This window comes from Grampus griseus (genome assembly GCF_964374135.1).
Source record: "Grampus griseus genome assembly, chromosome: 3".
NCBI classification, from domain to species: Eukaryota; Metazoa; Chordata; class Mammalia; order Artiodactyla; family Delphinidae; genus Grampus; species Grampus griseus.
Window position 1 is genome coordinate 12,133,173 of NC_139019.1, and position 18,437 is coordinate 12,151,609.

General features: G+C 47.5%; 1 protein-coding gene across 1 annotated transcript in view; it reads left to right on the plus strand.

Annotated features, from left to right (window-relative positions):
* Positions 1-18,437, plus strand: part of TRIO (trio Rho guanine nucleotide exchange factor) — a gene marked incomplete at its 5' end in the record, with an annotated part of 370,926 nt that overhangs the window by 320,800 nt on the left and 31,689 nt on the right. The window contains 3 exons of the mRNA XM_082651933.1: positions 8,646-8,938; positions 10,321-10,491; positions 13,039-13,134. Coding sequence (XP_082508059.1) covers positions 8,646-8,938; positions 10,321-10,491; positions 13,039-13,134 — 560 coding nt within the window. The remainder of the gene's footprint in view (positions 1-8,645; positions 8,939-10,320; positions 10,492-13,038; positions 13,135-18,437) is intronic.

The following is an 18,437-nucleotide window of genomic DNA, read 5'->3' on the forward strand; positions in this document are numbered from 1 at the left end:
TCACAGACAGAAGATGAGTGAGGTGACCAGATGGAAAATTAGGAGTCTAGCAAGAAAAGTTTTCAGATACTTATTCACAAATAGAAAAAGGATTTAAATTGGGGCAAGTATTATAAAATACTTGCTCTTATATTCTGACCCACCAAAAGTGTAACCATATCACCAGGCAGTCAGTTACTTCTTCTTAGTTACTTAAAGTTCTCCAAGTAGTACCCCAGCTTCATCTCACTCCTCACTGTTGTGAATTAAGACACCTAGCCTGCCCAGGCAATTGTAATCACTGTGTAAATCAGAGAGATGTGATCCCGAGAAAGGCATCCGGAAGAATGATTTAGGATGACCTCACCTTCTATGTGACCTTCAGGAGAATTTCTAGTGTGTGATCGTTTTCAATTATTATTCCCCCCCAAAAAAGTTACCTTGATTCTAAAAGCAGGGAATTAAAATCCAGTTTGAAAAATGTAGAGACAAATGACAATCGTTTACTCAGAAAATTTTGCTCTAAAATACGTTAACCAACCCAGTCAGCAATCATAAGCTAACAACTTACTCTCTCTTTGATTTATAAGTAATCTGGAGACCCGACTTCCACGTGTCCATTACAACCTTCCTGGTACAGTGGAAGAATTCCCTAAATAAAAGGTGATTTGCTGCATTGAATTCATGACAAGACGGTGGTTTGAGAGAGTGCCAGAGGCCAGGCATGCCTGATCACACCCTCCAGTCTGTTCTAAAATGGTCTGGTGGAATTGTTTTCAGCCTTAAAGTGTCCTTGAATTATCTTTTTCTAGCCCATAGCAGTAATGGCTAAATAAGCAATTCTTTAAGTCCTTCCAACCAGAGCTGTAAATTAGCACTTTGCTTTGGGAGGGTGCCAGGCTCTGAGTTCAGCTTACCCTGTTTGGGGTCCGCATCAAGACAGCCCTGCAAGGTTCATTTGACAGATATTTTTGAACACCTACAATGGACAGAAAGATGGGAATACCTTTCTTTAAAACTAATCAGCTAAAATTGCTCTGGGAGCCTCCGTGGAGGAGCCATTGAAATGTGAGTCAGCTGTTTGTTGGAAAGCGTCCCAGTGTGGAGTGTCCGCCTCTGCGTGGTGGTCGTGCCTCAGACGTGACAGGCCGTTGGCGCTGGTCCCACGTGTGCACGTTTGGCCGGTGCTGCAGAGCGCAGGGTGCCTGTCACAGCAGACGCTCGGTGACACAGCGAAGACGGCAGCACCAGCCGGCAGAGAGATCCGGCTTTGCTCTCCAACTGCTCTTTCTTCCTCCTCTCAGCCTGGGGTGCCTGTCTTTCAGATGGACCCTTACACATCTCACCACCCCACTGCATCCTGTTTTATTGCTTGTCTTTCGCAGTTTCCCTTTTCTGTGTAAGAATGTGAGTACTGCCTCGTGTTTGTGTTAGGCTATATGTTGACAAAGGCGTTTTTGTTCCTTTTCCCCGCAGCAGCCTGGTAAAGAATCGCAGTCATTTCACCGTTAGGAAACTGGACGACTTGTCAGATACCCACGCCCAGTACCTGCCAGGGAGAGTGTGGAACCGCTGCCCCATTGCTTTGAGTGACCATTAATCTGTGAGGCGCTCGCTTGAAGGGAAAGGCAAACCTTATACTCTAGAGATACAGTCTGAACAAAGCAGCAGCGATCTCTGTCCTCCTGGAGCCCCTGTGCTGCTAGGGCTGAAATGAAGGCAAGCAAGAGGGCGTGTTGGTGAAGCGTGTTCAAACTCAGGGGCTGGCCTTTTGAATTCAGGGACAGCACCCTCGGCAATCCGGTCTGTGCTCTGGGACACTTAGGAACATCTTCACGCCTTCTTACCATCGTGAAAACAAGGAGAGGGTTAAAATGAAACGTGATCCTTTTCTCAGTCTGCAGCTAGCAGGATATGGTCCCTTTTCCTTTTTTTCTTACATTAGAAAAAAAAAAAGGCTTTATTAATCACAGATGTCTCAACTGTCGAGACGGGGACTAGAGGGCGGTTTCCCTTCTCCCAGCAGTTTGGGGCTGTGTGTGTTCCCATGGTGGAACTCTCCTGTGGCGGCCAGAGGGGCAGGGCTCCCGCTTCCCCCTCCTTTTTTTTTAAGTTTTTTTCTTAATTTTAAGAAGAAATCTAGCATGGACTTTGGGTGAACTCTGACTTCAGCAGAGAACCATCTTTGTGGGGTTGTTTTCCCTTCAAAATAAGAGAAACTTTGATTTCCCCTCTTAGGGCTTCAGGCAGCTCACAACTGGCTTTCTCTTATACACACATGAGCGTCTTTTGAAATGAGTGGGACGTGCTGACAGTATCTTTATGCTACAGTTTACCCTGTCCTCTTAATAAGGGACAAGTTATTTTTTTAAATGGAAACAGAATGAAGTAATTCATCTAAGTTGCCTCACTCATCGTTCATACATCAAAAATGACTTTGAGTATGTAGCTGTTTACCACGCTAGGCCTATGATTGGAAAATCATTAATCCAAATCGCCATTGTCTGGGTACTCACAGTTTTGCATGCATGCCATGTAGCAAGTTCTGTGCTACCAGGGAGTCCGGGAGAAGCTTGCCTCAACCATCTTATGTTTGCAAATAGCAGTTTACAATTTGCAAAGCTCATTCCTTCTCGCTCCTTCATGTAATCCTACCGTAGCCCTGGGAGATGAGGGAATTCAGGTGCCAGGATGTTGGCCTGGGTCAGGGCCGTGGAGTGGAAGAGCCAGTCTCAAACTCAGACCCTGTGACAAGTCCAGAGTCCTTCCGACGTCCTCAGCTGATCTCCCACCTGGACCTTGCATCAGCGGAGCTTCCCCAGGCTGGGAAGAGACAGGCACATCCCAACGAGGCGTGTTGTGAGTGCCGGCATCCTCATAGATGCGGACGGCGGTGACAGGGTGGAAAGGCAGCAGTACTGAATGTACTGAGTGTTAAGTCTTTTTTGTCTTCCAAGAAAGTAGGAGTTGAGGGGAAGGCAAGAGATGGGAACTGAAGATGGGAACAGGGACAGTACAGTTGCCTTGAGTGACAAATGAGTTTTCCATCGTCTTTCTCAGGTGAGTTCAGTCCCGACCCCTCTTTTTGCCACCTTGCCCACACCGCACGTGCTGGGGGGTGTTCACGTGCTCCCCACACTCACCAAGGGCTCCTGGGCCTGGCTCTCGCCTGCAAGAAGGCATCACATAGGGCAGGCCGGTACAGGGACAGCTCTCATCTACTCTGAGTTACCATCTTGTACGTACATAGTTCAGACTCACAAGCTGGACGAAAATTAGATGTGACCTGTAGCTCGTCTCCAAACTGGTGGGGTATAGCACCAAGTCAGGATGTCACTGTTCACGGGGTCAACGTACGTTATCAGGCTCGTGAGCTCAGGCTGGAAAACAGCCTGTAGCTGGCAGTCAATTCACTGACTCACCCGTTCGGTTGTTGGTTTTTGGGCTTTTTTTGCTGCATGAAGGATCTTAGTTCACCAAGCAGAGGTCGAACCTGGGCCTCTGCAGTGGAAGCTCAGAGTCTTAGCCACTGGACCGCCAGGGAAGTCCCGACCCATTCGTTATATATTCACCATAAACTTACTAAGCTCCAAGGATGTGCCAGCTGAGCACGTAGCTGTAAACAAACCAGACCCAGCGCCCGCCCACGTGTAGCCTGGAGTCTAGGTCACGGTGGCTTCCTGTCCTGACAGTTACCCAGCTGCAACTGCAGTCATGAAAGAGAGCCTGGCCGTGGGCCTCCGCCCTAGGATTACTCTTGTCATTGGCCTGAGCCGCCCACAATCCACCTGAACAGAGAGGAGGGGTCTCAGAGGGAGGAAGGGGGCCTTCCCAGCAGCGTCTGTGCCCAATCGTGACCCTTCAGACGCAGCGGGGCAGAGCCGCCGGGAGCTCAGCTGCGTGAGGCACCTGTGTGCAGACCAGTAATTTAGGATCTTCCCAAGGAGACCACCGAACTCGTTTATCGTGTGAGTCACGATAACTCCGGTAACACTGGAGACCTTAATTCTACTAGATGTCATTAGGACCCGTTGTTGAATTTAAATTTTGCATCAGAGCAGTGGGTCTAGTGGTCAAAGTCTGTTCTTAAGATAACAAAAAATAATAGCAGGTCCTTTATTTCATTCTATTGATAATTGACTTAAGTAATTTTTAAGTGTTTTAAAATCTGATTTATGCATTATGTCACAGAGCATGTAAATGGACTGTTAAAATCCATTGATTTGGGCAAAATGAGTTTCTATGTTGAAAAGAAAAAAATAAGATTTTTTTTTGGAAAGTGTCAAACAGCATGAAGAATTAAGTATTATTGTTAAAAACAAAGTGGCGAGAGAAGGAACGTATCTGTTTGCTGTAGTTTGTGGTCATTTTTTCATTGCTGATCCCCCGGATTGTGACTAATGTATCAGATCTGCACAGCACGAAATATCTGTTACTCTTAGAGACAGGGGAAGACATTTTCCCTCTACATTTTCAGACTTCTGAAACGAAATAGATTTTCAAGGTAAAATTTAAGAAACGACGAAATTTTCTTCTTAGTTTGTAATTGCTGCTAGCATATTTCTAAGTCATGAATATTCCAGTAAAGTGAAATAATGTCACTTAAGTGACGATAAATAGTAGCTCAAGAAGAGAACCGCTATTCCCTGAAGCCCTGGTGAGCTCTGACCTTGGACAGCTTTGCCTCCCTCCTGGGTCTAGGCTGGACTGGTCAGGCCACGGCCACGTTGGTAATGCTCAACCTGCCAACTGAGGGAAAAAATCTCTTTTGAACCTACTTCTCAAAGTGCAGAGAACCAACTCTTACGCAGCTGAGCACCCAGAGAGAAGCTTGGCAGTGTCGTCTCTAATCTCTTTTTCTTTCTGAACCATTTGGTGAACCACCATCTCCTTTCCTAAGCAAGGCAGGGATGCCCTGAGAATCACACTTGCAAAGCCAGCCGGGTCCCATGAGGCCTTGGTGATGGACTGCAGTTCATCGCCTCGTGCCGCCCAAGCCCGCTGGGGCTGCTGCCCGGGGGCGAGGTCTGCGTGTCGGGGCGACGGCCCTCAGCTGCCCACCCGGCCCAGAGCTCTCACTTCTCCGTAACCTCGCACGTTTGAGGGACACAGAGACTGTGCCAGGTCTCCCGGTGGGCGGCCTCTTCACTGAAGGTTCATATTATGGGCCGCGTTGCTCCCGTGTTGCGTCCCCCCAGATGCTTGCTTTTAGGCACCCAGACACGTGGAAGGTTCGTTTGTTGGCTTAGGCGGTGTCCCCGTCACTTGGGACGTGTGAGGGTTCTGCTGGTGACGTTGAGGCCTGCAGTTGATTCGGTTTTATGAAAGCGAGTCTGCCTCTGTCGTTTTCCTACCACGGAGCTCCATCACGGACACTCGTCACCTGTCGGGGACGCGCCCACCCCCCCCTCCAGCCGGGCGCCACCTTCGTGGTTCTCTGTCTCGTGTGGTTGCGGCTGAGTGAATATTCCTCGAAGCAACGCCCGTCCCGAGAACAGGGCCGCGGGTCAGCTTGCTCTGTTTCTCTGGGCTGGGATTTCTGCTGTTTCCAGTCAGTACTTCCCAGGTGTCTGCTGTACGCCAGGCACCGCGCCAGGCCCCGGGCACACCTTCGGAGACACGTCAGACGAGGCCCCCGCCCTCCTGGAGCTTACGTCCTTGTGAGCTCCTCCTGATGGGTTGTTCAGGCCCAGCTCCTTCAAAGGCCAGCTTCAGCGTCACCTCCTTTAGGAAGGCCTCCGTGATCCCTCCACCTGATTCCCCTTCTTCTCAACCTCTACGAGAGTTTGTACTCGCTTACAGCATGAAGTGTCACAGTTCTGCCTGAATGATGGTTATGTGATCACTGAAAGCCCTGCAGGTGGGTCCCCGGGGTAAAGGAGGATGTAGGTTTTGCCATCTCTGTCCAGTGGCAAGTACAGGGCTTGGCTCTGCATCCCAGCACAGCAAAGGCACAGTAAACGCCTATGAAGTACATCCCCTGCTGTGGCCAGCACAGTGCCTTGCTAACATTGATAGTGGGTACTTAGAAACACTTTAGCTGAGTAAAGTATCATCTACACGTGGACTGTGCAACCCCTCCTCTTCCTTCTGTCCTTCCTGTTGTCACTGCAGCAGGAGTGCCCAGGGTAGTGACAGTGCCTGCCTTGTTTGCCCTTTACCCTAAGTCAGCACCTGAGAAAGTCCCCAGGAAGCTCCTTACAGCAGGCGTGCTGTTAACTTCATGGCTTCGTTCTGCTGCCTCCTCCCGATGGTACCTGAGGAAAACGAGGCTGACGTGGGGACGTTTTAGTCACTCTTCTGTGAAAAGAAATAAAATAAAAATATATGCTCACACACACACATATACACGAGGAAGGGGGGAGATGCTGTATTGAGCCTGAGTCTGCCTCTGAGAAAATCTAGACTTTGAAGAATGAGTGATCCAGCTTGAAACGCGTCATCTGTTTATGGAAGATTATACCCTCTCCCCTGCTCCCCTGCAAGGCTCGGCCGAGGAGGGAACGGGCAGCAGTTAGACGGCGCTCCGCTGTCTCGCCCGGGCATCTGAGCGTGAGCGGGAAACTGCTGTCAACTCTGTCGTACATGTAATCACAGGACTGGAATTAACTGCCTTGCTTTGTAACTGCAGCAGGTAATGGTCTCCAGTGCCGCAGAGGTAAATACAGCTAATACAGGCAGCTGAATAACATCATCTTTTTAAAGGTTAATTTTAATTTTCAAGACTTAACAAGATTTAAGAAAATAACAAGCATATAGTGAATGATCTCGCTCCTTCCATTTCCTAAAGTGAAGCGGTTTATTCCATTTTGCTGTGGGAGGAGTCCTTCAGAGTCCAGTGCTCGGGACAGGGCCAAGAAGTGTCCCAGGTCACTGGTCTTCTGTTTGTAAAGTAACGTCTCACGTAATTCCACAGATCTGTTGAGTGTCAGCTGTTACCTAAGTGTGTTTATATCTCCTTTTTTCTCCTGAAAGATTAACAACTCAGGGTCGACTATATTTAATTTTTCGAATCCAGTGAGAAGATTCATTTGGATATATTTTCAAGTAACATTTTGGTTACTTGAGGAAGGTTTCTCCTACTCACATTTCTTTTTAAAATGTGTTGTTGTTTTGTTAAGTGTTACTGGTATTTTCTCCAACACGTGAAGTAACTTTGCTGAGGCTGAGAGCAGAGGCTGCAGATGCCTGTGTAGTTCCAGAGAATGGCTGGGAAACAAGGGGCCGTGAGCTGGATTTCCCAGTGAACCAGCCAGCTTTACCCTTCCACACTGAACTTTCTAGAAGGGTGCCGTTTGTCACAATGCCTGACCAGCTCACGTCTATACCAATTTATACACCCACGCACGTATACATACATACAAGTATACCTCGTTTTATAGCACTTTGTTTTTCTGTACTTCACAGATGCTGCATTTTTAACTAATTGAAGGTTTGTGGCAGCTCTGCATCAAACAAGTCTGTTGGAGCCATTTTTCCAATGGCGTTTGCTCGCTTTTGTCTCTGTGTCACATTTGTTGAGTCTTGCAATTTTTCAAACCCTCCACCAGCAAAAAGATTACAGCTCGCTGAAGGTTCAGATGATGGTTAGCATTTTTTAACGATAAAGTATTTTTTAATTAAAGTATGTACATTTTTTTAGACAATGCTATCGGACACTGAATAGACTACAGTAAGTGGAAACGTAACTTTTATATGCCCTAGGAAACCAAAAACTCTATGACTCACTTTATTGCGTTATTGGCTTTATGGCAGTGGTCTGGAACCGAACCCACGACGTCCCCAAGGTGTGCCTGTACTCGTGTGTGTTTATTTATTTATTTTTTAAAACATTTTATTTTTTAATTTATTTATTTTTGGCTGCATTAGGTCTCTGTTGCTGCGCGTGGGTTTTCTTTAGTTGCGGCGAGCAGGGGCTGCTCTTCGTTGCAGTGCGTGGGCTCTAGGCACACAGACTTCAGTAGCTGTGACTCGTGGGCTCTAGAGTGCAGGCTCAGTAGTTGTGGCTCGTGGGCTCAGTAGTTGTGGCTCGTAGCCTCTAGAGCGCAGGCTCAGTAGTTGTGGTGCACAGGCTTAGCTGCTCCACGGCATGTGGGATCTTCCCAGACCAGGGCTCGAACCCGTGTCCCCTGCATTGGCAGGCGGATTCTTAACCACTGCGCCACCAGGGAAGCCCATGTTTATTTATTGAGTGGTACTTCTATTCATGGGAGTGAGTGAAACTGTACATTTATCCACCAGGATTAGTTTTTAACTTCCTTTAAATTCTTCTTTAAGCCATTCTTTCTTGGTTCTTGTCTGTCAAGGAGATGGGTGAAAATAATTCAAACAGTGTGTCCTCCAATGTCTGTGATATTTTAAGTGACAGTGACATTTTGAGCCTGTGCGATAATGATGCTGGTCTCCAGGACTGGTGACTTGGGGGGTTTTGGAGGGGGCAGTACACCTGGAGAAAAATCACCTCTAGCAAAGCTCAAGTTGGGGAGCCATTTGATGGGTGAGCATGTGGACATTCCCCCCAGGGCAGAGCCACCAGACACCGCTCCCGGCAGCCCCTGAACTTGGTGTGCACCTGGGTGGTGACGCTGCTCGTCGGCACAGCGGCACCAACCAGGACTCTGGGGGCTGCCAGTCACACTTGTTTGTTTCTCGCTCTTGCCCCGCAGACTCGCTGTCCGTCTCCAGCAACGATGCCAGCCCGCCTGCCTCTGTGGCCTCCCTCCAGCCCCACATGATGGGGGCGCAGAGCTCCCCGGGCCCCAAGCGCCCAGGCAACACGCTGCGCAAGTGGCTGACGAGCCCGGTGCGGCGGCTGAGCAGCGGCAAGGCTGACGGGCACGTGAAGAAGCTGGCTCACAAGCACAAGAAGAGCAGGGAGGTCCGCAAGAGTGCCGATGCCGGCTCGCAGAAGGACTCGGACGACAGCGCGGCCACCCCGCAGGACGAGACGGTGGAAGAGGTCAGGGCCTCCGGCATCTCCCTCCGGGTCGTGGGAACAGCGAATACACCCGTCTGGTGGTTTTCCCTAAGTTCTGGAAAGGACCAGGGTCAGAGCCCCGCTCCGTTCTTCTAGCAGCGTCTAGAGTCAGGGACCCATGCGTGGCCTCGGATCAAGAAATCAGAGGACCATGGGCAACCCCGCCTGCTTCAGGAGAATGTGGTGCCCAGCCACCGTAGCCCCCTCTCACCTCCATCACAGGCAAAGCCAGGGGTGCCTCCCGGGAGGCAAAAGATTTACGTGGCCCCTGAGGTTAGCACTCAACCACGGGGGCGGCATTTTGCAAGGAAAGCACCAGTTTTAGACTTGGAAGGACTAAGGGGATGTTTGCATCCTCCAGTTACCTCCACCACCACCCCTGCCCCCGTACTCATACATATTCATGCTTATGTCTTGTCCTGAGTAGAAAGCACACAGTTAATATACTTTGCTAACCCAGCAGTAAACACTGGATTATTCCCATGTCATCGAAGATAAATGTATGTAGGTCAGCCAGGAATTATTTTTAATTTCCCCTTTTTTGGAGGAGGTGGGAGCTTAAAATTATACTGCAAGGAACCGAATTCCTTTATGGTCCCCAAGATGAACCTTCAGCAGTGTGGTGTCAGTGAGGGGCCCTCAGAGTTTTTAACTTGGACCTCTATCCCCCAGTTCCCTCACAGGCTCAAAAAAAGGCAGAGAGAGAGAGAGAAGACAGGATTTGTATCGTTCAATGTATTTTGCAGATGTGGGGTTTCTGCTGCTTTTTGCCCGGGCGTGTTTTCGCCGTGGGTTTTCACTGGAGCGTAGGGTTCATTTACGTCCTCATCTCTCTGTTTTATATACTGTGTCCCCGTGATAGAAATGAAAAACTGAAATTTTTTTCTAAAAGTAAGAGTGGGGGGAAATTAATGGGATACTTAATTCAGATTCTTAAAGTACACCTTGAATTGTATTTTTCTCTATGTCCTCCTGATGTCAGTGAGTTTTATTTGAGCAAAGTAACAAAAAGTGAAGTATGAGACTAGAGAAACTAAGGGTTACGGTTCCGATTTTTGAACCTTCTTTTTAAATTGGCTTCTTGAAGATCAGATGTGTTCAGAGCCTAACGGTTAACGTTGGCAGTTCCTTCCCAAGACACTGTCAGTGGCCCTTCCCTCGTCCAAGTTGGCAAGCGAGGGAGCTGGGTTGCTGGAGGGAGTGGAAGCTCCCGCCAGGGTTGGAAGGAGCTTGGCCTTGACTTCTGCTCTCAGTTTCGATCCCGGCTGTGCTTTTCCAGTTAACCCCTGAGGGCTCAGTTTCTGTGAACTGACATTGGACAGTCAGGGCCGGGTTCCAATGGGCGAATGTTGGTCTGGTTTCAGAGAGGCCGGAACGAGGGCCTGAGCAGCGGCACGCTCTCCAAATCCTCGTCCTCGGGCATGCAGAGCTGCGGAGAGGAAGAAGGGGAGGAGGGGGCCGACGCCGTGCCCCTGCCCCCGCCCATGGCCATCCAGCAGCACAGCCTGCTGCAGCCGGATTCACAGGACGACAAGGTAAGGGGGGCCCACGCCCACACCGAGCCTCGCCAGGAGAGGGCCTGGCGGTTGCCTGCCGCTGTGCCCCGGCCTCCTTGCAGGACATAGAGAGCGACCCGGGCTGTGAAAAGGCACCTGGAAGATGCCTTTCACCCCAAAAATATAGATAGCAAAGGCCATTTAGACTAAGCTGTAGGAACCCACGCAGTCTCTCGTACACGTGTGCTTGTATAAATACGTTCAGTGCATTTTTAATGGATGCTTTCGTAATTGCTACTTTTCAAGTCATTTTAATTTTTCTCACTGTACTAACCAGGGTCCCTGAGAGGGCAGAGAAGTCGCACGCCACCTGCGTGATTGCGTCCTAAACGCACACGAGCCCATCTGGTTCTCTCTGTTAGGTGTCTGCACACAGGTGTGGTTTTCAGATGGGATGGATTGCTGTCCAGTTCCTTTTACCAGCATGGCAAACATCTGGGTCAAACCGGAGTTTGTCAAAGTGCAGGAATCAGTTCGAAACCATGAATTTCCTCTTTGGATGTATGCAGAGGCTTCAAGCCAAGTAAATCTTATTTTTTGTTTTCTGGGTTTTTTTGAGTTCTTACATAATCTAAAATTACTCTGTACAGCCCTAAACTATCAAGAAGGAAACCTGGTAACTGTGGCTTATACATCCTCTCAATTTCTGGCCCATCCTGCTTCTCCAAATTGGCAGGTGTTGAAAACCATCCTATGGAGTTATTACTGGTGCTTTTTTTTTGGCAGAAACTAAGGTTTCTGAATAAAACAGATGTTTTCGTCAGTTTTCCCCCTTCGTCCCCTTTTTCCTTCCCTGACTTCCCTCAGTGCTAACACAGTCACTCGCTGGATGGGCCCGTGCGTGATGACCCGGGGTCGCCCTGGCTCAGTGATCGACGGCCGTGAGGCCAAAGGCCGATCACGCGTTAGCCCTAACCTGAGGCGCCTTCTCTGTAGAACTCCTCTTCTCCCTCCTGCTCCGGGGCCCTCAGTGCACAGCAGGGGCGCAGTGGGCTTGGCAGAAGGAGGGAGCTTGGGTTCGAGTCTGGGTTTTGGAGGGCATCTGAGGTACAGACCCTGTGCCATGGGGGGGAGGGGTGGCGGGAAGGGTGGCCTGAGATGGGAGAGAAGCTCGCGCCCCACTGCCCAGAGCAGACCCGCCAGGAAGCCAGGCTCTGACAGCTCCTGGGTTATTTTGTAGCGTTCTAAGCCATAGCTCTTTAAAAGCAGAAAACTGGAATTGTGTAAATATGGATGGTTAGCTGAAAGTGAGGTGCCAGGCCTGGTTGACGTATTCACCGAATAAGAGGGTCTTTTTCTCCATTGAAAGAGTGGATTGCACTATATTCTTCTGTTTGCCAAAATCACTTATTGGTTATCGTGTTACCTCTTTGGGTATTAGCCACAGAAATTCTTCCTTTACAAAAGTCTATAGTGATGTTCCCGGAGAGTATATTATCTTGTGACTAATGTTTTGTTTTGTTCTGTTTTCTCTTTTCGTAAACTTTCACTGCAGCATTATGTTGATTTGTGTTCCGTGTCTGTTTTGGCTCAGTTTCCTTACCTCTCCATTTGAATTTTTTCCTTGTTTTCTTCACCTCATCTTCCAGATTTCATTAGACCAAGCCAACATTTGTTTTGCCAAGTGCATATCTGGATCCGCATTGTAACAGCCTCGTTGTAAACGTATAAATCCGTATCTGTCTGCTGTGAGACATGCATCGTTAGGACAGCTAGCCGTGTGTCACATGCATCTCTGCTGTCCTTAATATGAAGCAAGGTTCATATTACACCCCTCTTCTAGTTTCCAGTAAATTAACGGTGCAAGTAATCTGCAAACACAGCGTGTTTGCTAATTACTGAAACTCGAACTCAGTAGCCCCTCCCCCAGATTCCTTACCTGTCCACCCCTGTACACCCCGACTCTAGCCGTAAATGGCATCTGATAGCTTGTGAGGCCACAGATCTCCTGTCCTCTGCACTAATCACTGGGGAAGTGGATGGCACAGAAAATGGTGAGCTTGTCCCCCTCTTCCCTGTCTGGCCAGTACTCCCGGTTCCTTTCCTTTTCTTGTTTCTTTCTTTTAACCCCATCCACAAAGTAAAGCCATTTTTAGTATCCAGTTTTGTTTCCCGATTTTTTAAAGGGTTCACTCATTAGCCCTTAAGCCTTTCACTCTTCCGTTGATCAGATTCTCTGCCTTTTCCTCCTTAGCCAGTAGCCTAGCCAGCAGTTGCAAAAGTTAGAATTTTCCCGTGCCCAGTGACCTCTTTGAAAAACATTCTGATGGTACATGACTGCTGATTAGAAACAGACTTTGTCTGCTTTCCACATGTATCCCAGACAGGTCTTATTTAGTATTTCATGTCAGAATATTGTAAATTTTAAAAGATGACTTGAAATAAATGCAAACAAAGACAAACTTGTGGTCTTTTTGTCTGGAATTACTTTTGAAAGGAGATTGAGCTTGCAGGAGAATTCTGTCTGCCCAGTGACTAACACGAGGCATTTCCCTCCCCCTCTCTTTTTCTCAACTTCCTCCATAGGCCTCTTCTCGGTTATTAGTCCGCCCCACCAGCTCCGAAACGCCGAGCGCAGCCGAGCTTGTCAGTGCGATCGAGGAACTCGTGAAAAGCAAGATGGTAAGGCTCCCCAGAGACTCAGGCTGAGGTCTGGAAGCTGCTCCAGGGTGCTACTTGTAGGTGGGCGGGCCCTCGTCCAGGTGTGGCTCTGGTCTGCAGGACAGAGTTCAGGAAGCCCAGGCCCACCCTCAGGTTCAGTAATTGGCTTGAAGGACTTACAGAACTTAGAGAAGCCGCAGATGCGGTTCATTGCTGTGAAAAGACACAGGTGAAGATCAGCCAGGGAAGGGGTGCAGGAGCAGGTCCAGGAGGGTCAGGTTCAAGCTGCCATTGTCCTCTCCCAGTGGAGACTCTCCCCACCTCGCACAGTGTGTGATGATATGTGCAGGGTGTCACCAGCCAGGACACCCCCCGCCCCGCCGAGCCTTGGTGTTCAGAGTTTTTATTTGGGCTCAGTCACATACACGAGGGTGAGCTCACATGGCTCACCCTTGTCCCCTGCCTCTCCAGGGATTAAGATAGGACGTGGACCAAAGCCCTCACCCAAAGTCACACTGTTAGCATAGACTGTCTGTCTTAGCCCCCAAACCCCAGGTAAACAGAGACTTCATCAGGCAGGACATTCCACAGGCTTAGAGGGACCTCCCAGGAGCCAAGGTCAGTCCTTTCCTGCACCCACATTGTCTGCGGTGCTGGCACCGTCATAGCCAGTGTGGTCAACTCCAGTCTTGTCCGAAGCTGTGCACAGGGTCATTGGACTCCCAGGCACCACTGGGAGTCTCTCTCTCTGTCTCTGAGATCTTTCACTTGGGTTTGCAGTGTATGAGAGAGAAGGGTTTGCATTGCTGTATAAGGGCTTTATTCTTTTTGTGACCTCTCTGTTGCCACTTGGTCAACATGGATTCATTTAATAAAAGCCCCAAATCAAATGTTGATTTATTGAAGTTAGACAGGTTTGCATTGTTTCTAACTAATTCAAATCAATAAACTTCTGTGTTTCTTTAGTTTTCCTGTGAAATAGAAAACCCAGTAATGGTAACAACATTTTAGACTAGTATATCCTGCTACCCTACAACATCTTTTAAAAGTCACACCTCCTAAAGTAAAAGCCCTCGGCCTCTCCCACATTCCATTCTCCGTAAGAGTTTGATGTGTTTCCCTCCAGACAGTTTCTTTGTATATGCTCCCCACAGCAGCCCTACGAGGTAGGCGTGTACTATCACATTCTCATTTTACAGATGAGAAAACTGAGGCACACAGAATGCTTAAAGAGTTGACCAGCTGCTAAGGGGCAGAGATAGAAATCTACTATAATTTATTTAAATAAATTCATAATAATATATATCAATTGTTTTCACTTTTCACTATTATAAACATAAACATCCATTGTTCATTTATATGTGTGATTAAACACGTAGGGTAAATTTCCAGCACTGGAATTGCTAGATCAAAGGGTATGTAGTTGATCCTTAAACAACGTGGGTTTGAATTTCGTGGGTTCACTTACATGCAGATTTTTTTCAATAGTGAATACTCTAGTACAACACAGTCTGCCTGGATTGAATCCACAGAATCAGAACCACAGATACCAAGGAACCACGTGTACAGAGAGTCAGCATCCCAACCCCTGCATTGTTCAAGAGTTAACTGTACTTCTTTAAAGTTAGGAATTTATCTTCCAAAGCCAGTATTAACTAGGTACCATGTATATACCTCCAGTTTCTTCTCCCACCCACCCCTAAGCAGCTTCTAATGAGGCTGGTTGACTAGGTCAAATGGGGAATTGTATCCAAAATTCAGACTGACAGGTATTGCCCTGCCGTAGCTGGAATTCTCCCTGCTTGGTGTTCTGTGCTGTGATCTGAGAAGGACGCAGTGGGCTTCGAGCTTAGACAAGACATTAGGCAGGAGGGCTGCTAGGACTTGGTAAATAAGTCAAGAACTTGACTCCACTGGTCAAAAATTTGGGATCATGTCAGTAGGAACTGAGCTAAACCACATCCTGGCTATCTTTTTGAGAGACAAGTTGATTAATGGTCTAAAAAGATGCTTAAATTATATCTAATGAGTTTTCAAGCATTCTTAAACATCCTTAAACATTTTCAAAACAGCCGTTTATACACATCAGTTATATGATCATTAAAATCATTTTTGTCTAGTAATTTAAGTAGTTTTCCCAAGGAATGTTGTGAGACAACACTTTGTCAACCTGCTCGTCATTATTCTGCAAGTATCTGAATGGATTACATTGTAAGTGGGCTGAGATTCATGTGTAATTAATTCAGATGGACTTCAGATGGAGAGGAGATCTATGGCTGGTCTCTCAGCTCTTACTGCTTTACTCCCCCTTTTAAGTTCTGAATAATTAAACTTTATCCATTGAAACTGACTTATTTCTACTCACTTGTGTCTCTCCTGAAGTTAACGGGCATAAAGCTGTTGGCAGAGTGGAAAGGGCGTAGGTTTTGGAATCAGATAGGTGTGGGTTCAGACTCTCCTACTGACCGCTTCCGCCTCTCTGAGCCCATCTCTCAGCTGGAAACAGGGGATGGTAAACCGACTGCTGTTTGTTAAGCTCCCAGCCGGGTTCCCTCCACCTGGGCGCTCACTCGTGCCTCCCCTCCCCGTTGCAGAACCATATTTAGGCTTTTTATGGTGAGCGCATCTCTTCTTCATTCTACATGGAATGTAATCTAAATTCTGCCCTCTTTTCAGGGGAAACAACTCTCCCTTGGTTTCTGGTCACTAATCCTCAAACAGGAAGTACTTTTTGTCACTAAAACCTCTAGTGAACCATTTTAATATCCTTCACCCTGTCATGCTCCCCATGACTCTGAGTTACTCCTGCGTATTTCCCCGTGTGCTGTGGCTCCTTGGTCTTCCTGTTCGTTTTCCTGAGGGCCGTCTCTTAGGCTCTCATGACTTCGTGATCGGATTTGAATGCTGAACCATTATCCCGCCAAAGCTGTGTGTGCAGTGGACTGGGAAGGCGAGGGGAGAAGGTGTCCTGCTGTCGTGCGGTGTGTGTTCAGGGAACTGACTCTCCTCGCCCTGAACCTGCGGATTCCGTCTGAAAAGGAGAAACCGCCCTGCACACCTTTCCTTGGAATTCGCCTCTCTCTCCACCTCCACGTTCCTGATCAGTATTGGAAGGTGTGGGCAATGGCGGCTGACAGCTGCAGGGACTGAATTTGACTTTGGAGTTTTCTTCTCTTTGTTGATCTGAATATAAAGGGAGATACAAGAAAGAATGAAAATCAATGAAATAAACATGTAGCTCAAGATATTAGAAGAACAACAAAATTTTCTTTAAAAAAGCAGAAGGAATGAATTCACAGAGATAAAAGCAGAAATGAATGAGTTGGAAAACAGAAAAATAGAGTAAGAAATAAAACCCAAAATTTGTTCTTTCAAAACATATGGACTTCAGGTAACCTTCCAAAGAAAACAGCCCAAATTCACAAAAGAAGAAATTACAAAGGAAAGATAAACTGAGGGAATTGAAACAATCATGACATGTTACTTTGTTCAACGCTTTGAAAGCAAATTTGAAAACCTGGATGAAATGGGCAGTTTCTTAAGAAAATCAGTTTACCAAAACTAACCTCAGAAGAGCTAGGTCTGCACAGGTAGTCTCTCTTCATTTAAGAAACAGGGAAAGTTGACAAGAACCTACCCACAAAAACCCACCCAACCCAGAAGGTTCCACAGATAATTCATCCGAACATGTAAAGTCCCAGTAATTCCAGCTCTGGGGCAGCTTTGAGCCTTTCCACTCGCGCACAGTTGGTGGGAGAGCCGCTGGGTGGCCAGGAGTGGATGGCACAAGCATGACTGCAGCCTTGGGGTGCGCCTGCACCCTCCCTGGCCACCCACCGGGGTCCACACCAGCATGTCCAGGAGAGGCAGCGGAAGGAGCCTGGATGCCACTGGGGCAGGTCCAGACGGGGCCTCTCCGCCCACTCCTCTGCGTGAGCGGCCATCTGGAACCTTTCTTGTCTCTCTCTTTGCTCACCGTTCAAGTGACCGTAATTAAAGCTAACGAGCTTCAGCTGTTTCCTTGCACATCTGGGCAGGAGACAGCCGCTGCTCCCTCCCTCGTCCTCCAGCCTCCAGTCTCCTGAGTCTCCTGTCCAAGGCCTCCAGGACCCACGCGCATGGACCAGGCCCTGCTGCTACCACGAAATGTGTGCTTCCACTAGAGGTCAAGAGCTATTTATTTAAAAATAAGAATGCTACTTTCCCATCAAGCCCCGTTCCTTAACTGTTTTTCATAACTAAGAGCAGGAGTTGGTGTGTTTGTACAGCTCCATGGGTTTGAACAAGATTGCAGGAACAGACTTGGTGTTCTCAAAGCTGTGCTCAGTGATGGCGCCAGCTTCAGCCTGTTACTCTTAGGGGGGAAATAGGACAAGCATTAGAGGTTTTAATATGGTAGGAAATATTAAGTGTTCTTGTAGTTTGTACTGGGCTTTTGTTTGAAGAGAAGTAAATCACATTTTCCCCGTTAAGTTGCTGAAATACCTTTTGGTCATCTCTGCCCAGCCAGGGTGCTTTTGAAAAATATAAAAGAACTATCACCTATTTGCAAATGATGTGACTGACAAGGGATTAATCTCCAAAATACACAAACAGCTCATGCAGCTCAATATCAAAAAAAAAAACAACAATCAAAAAATGAGCAGAAGACCTAAATAAACATTTCTCCAAAGAAAACATACAGATGGCCAACAGGCACGTGAAAAGATGCTCAACATCGCTTATTATCAGAGAATGCAAATCAAAACTACAATGAGGTGTCACCTCACACTGGTCAGAATAGCCATCATCAAAGGGTGTGGAGAAAAAGGGAATCCTCCTACACTGTTGGTGGGAATGTAAATTGGTACAGCCAGTATGGAGAACAGTGTGGAGGTTCCTTCAAAAACTAAAAGTAGAGCTACCGTATGGTCCAGCAATCCCACTCCTGGGCATATACCCAGAAAAGATGAAAACTCTAATTCGAAAAGATACACGCACCACAACATTCACTGCAGCTCTATTTACAATAGCCAAGACATGGAAGCAACCTAAATATCCATCGGCAGATGAATGGATAAAGAAGATGTGGTATATATACACAATGGAGTATTACTCAGACATTAAAAAAAAAGAATGAAATAATGCCATTTGCAGCAACATGGACGCAGCTAGAGCTTATCATACTAAGTGAAGTAAGTCAGAGAAAGACAAATATGATACCACTTATATATGGAATCTTGAAAAATTATACAAATGAACTTATTTACAAAACAAATAGACTCAGAGACATAGAAAACAAACTTACTGTTACCAAAGGGGAAAGGTAGGGGGGAGGGGTAAAT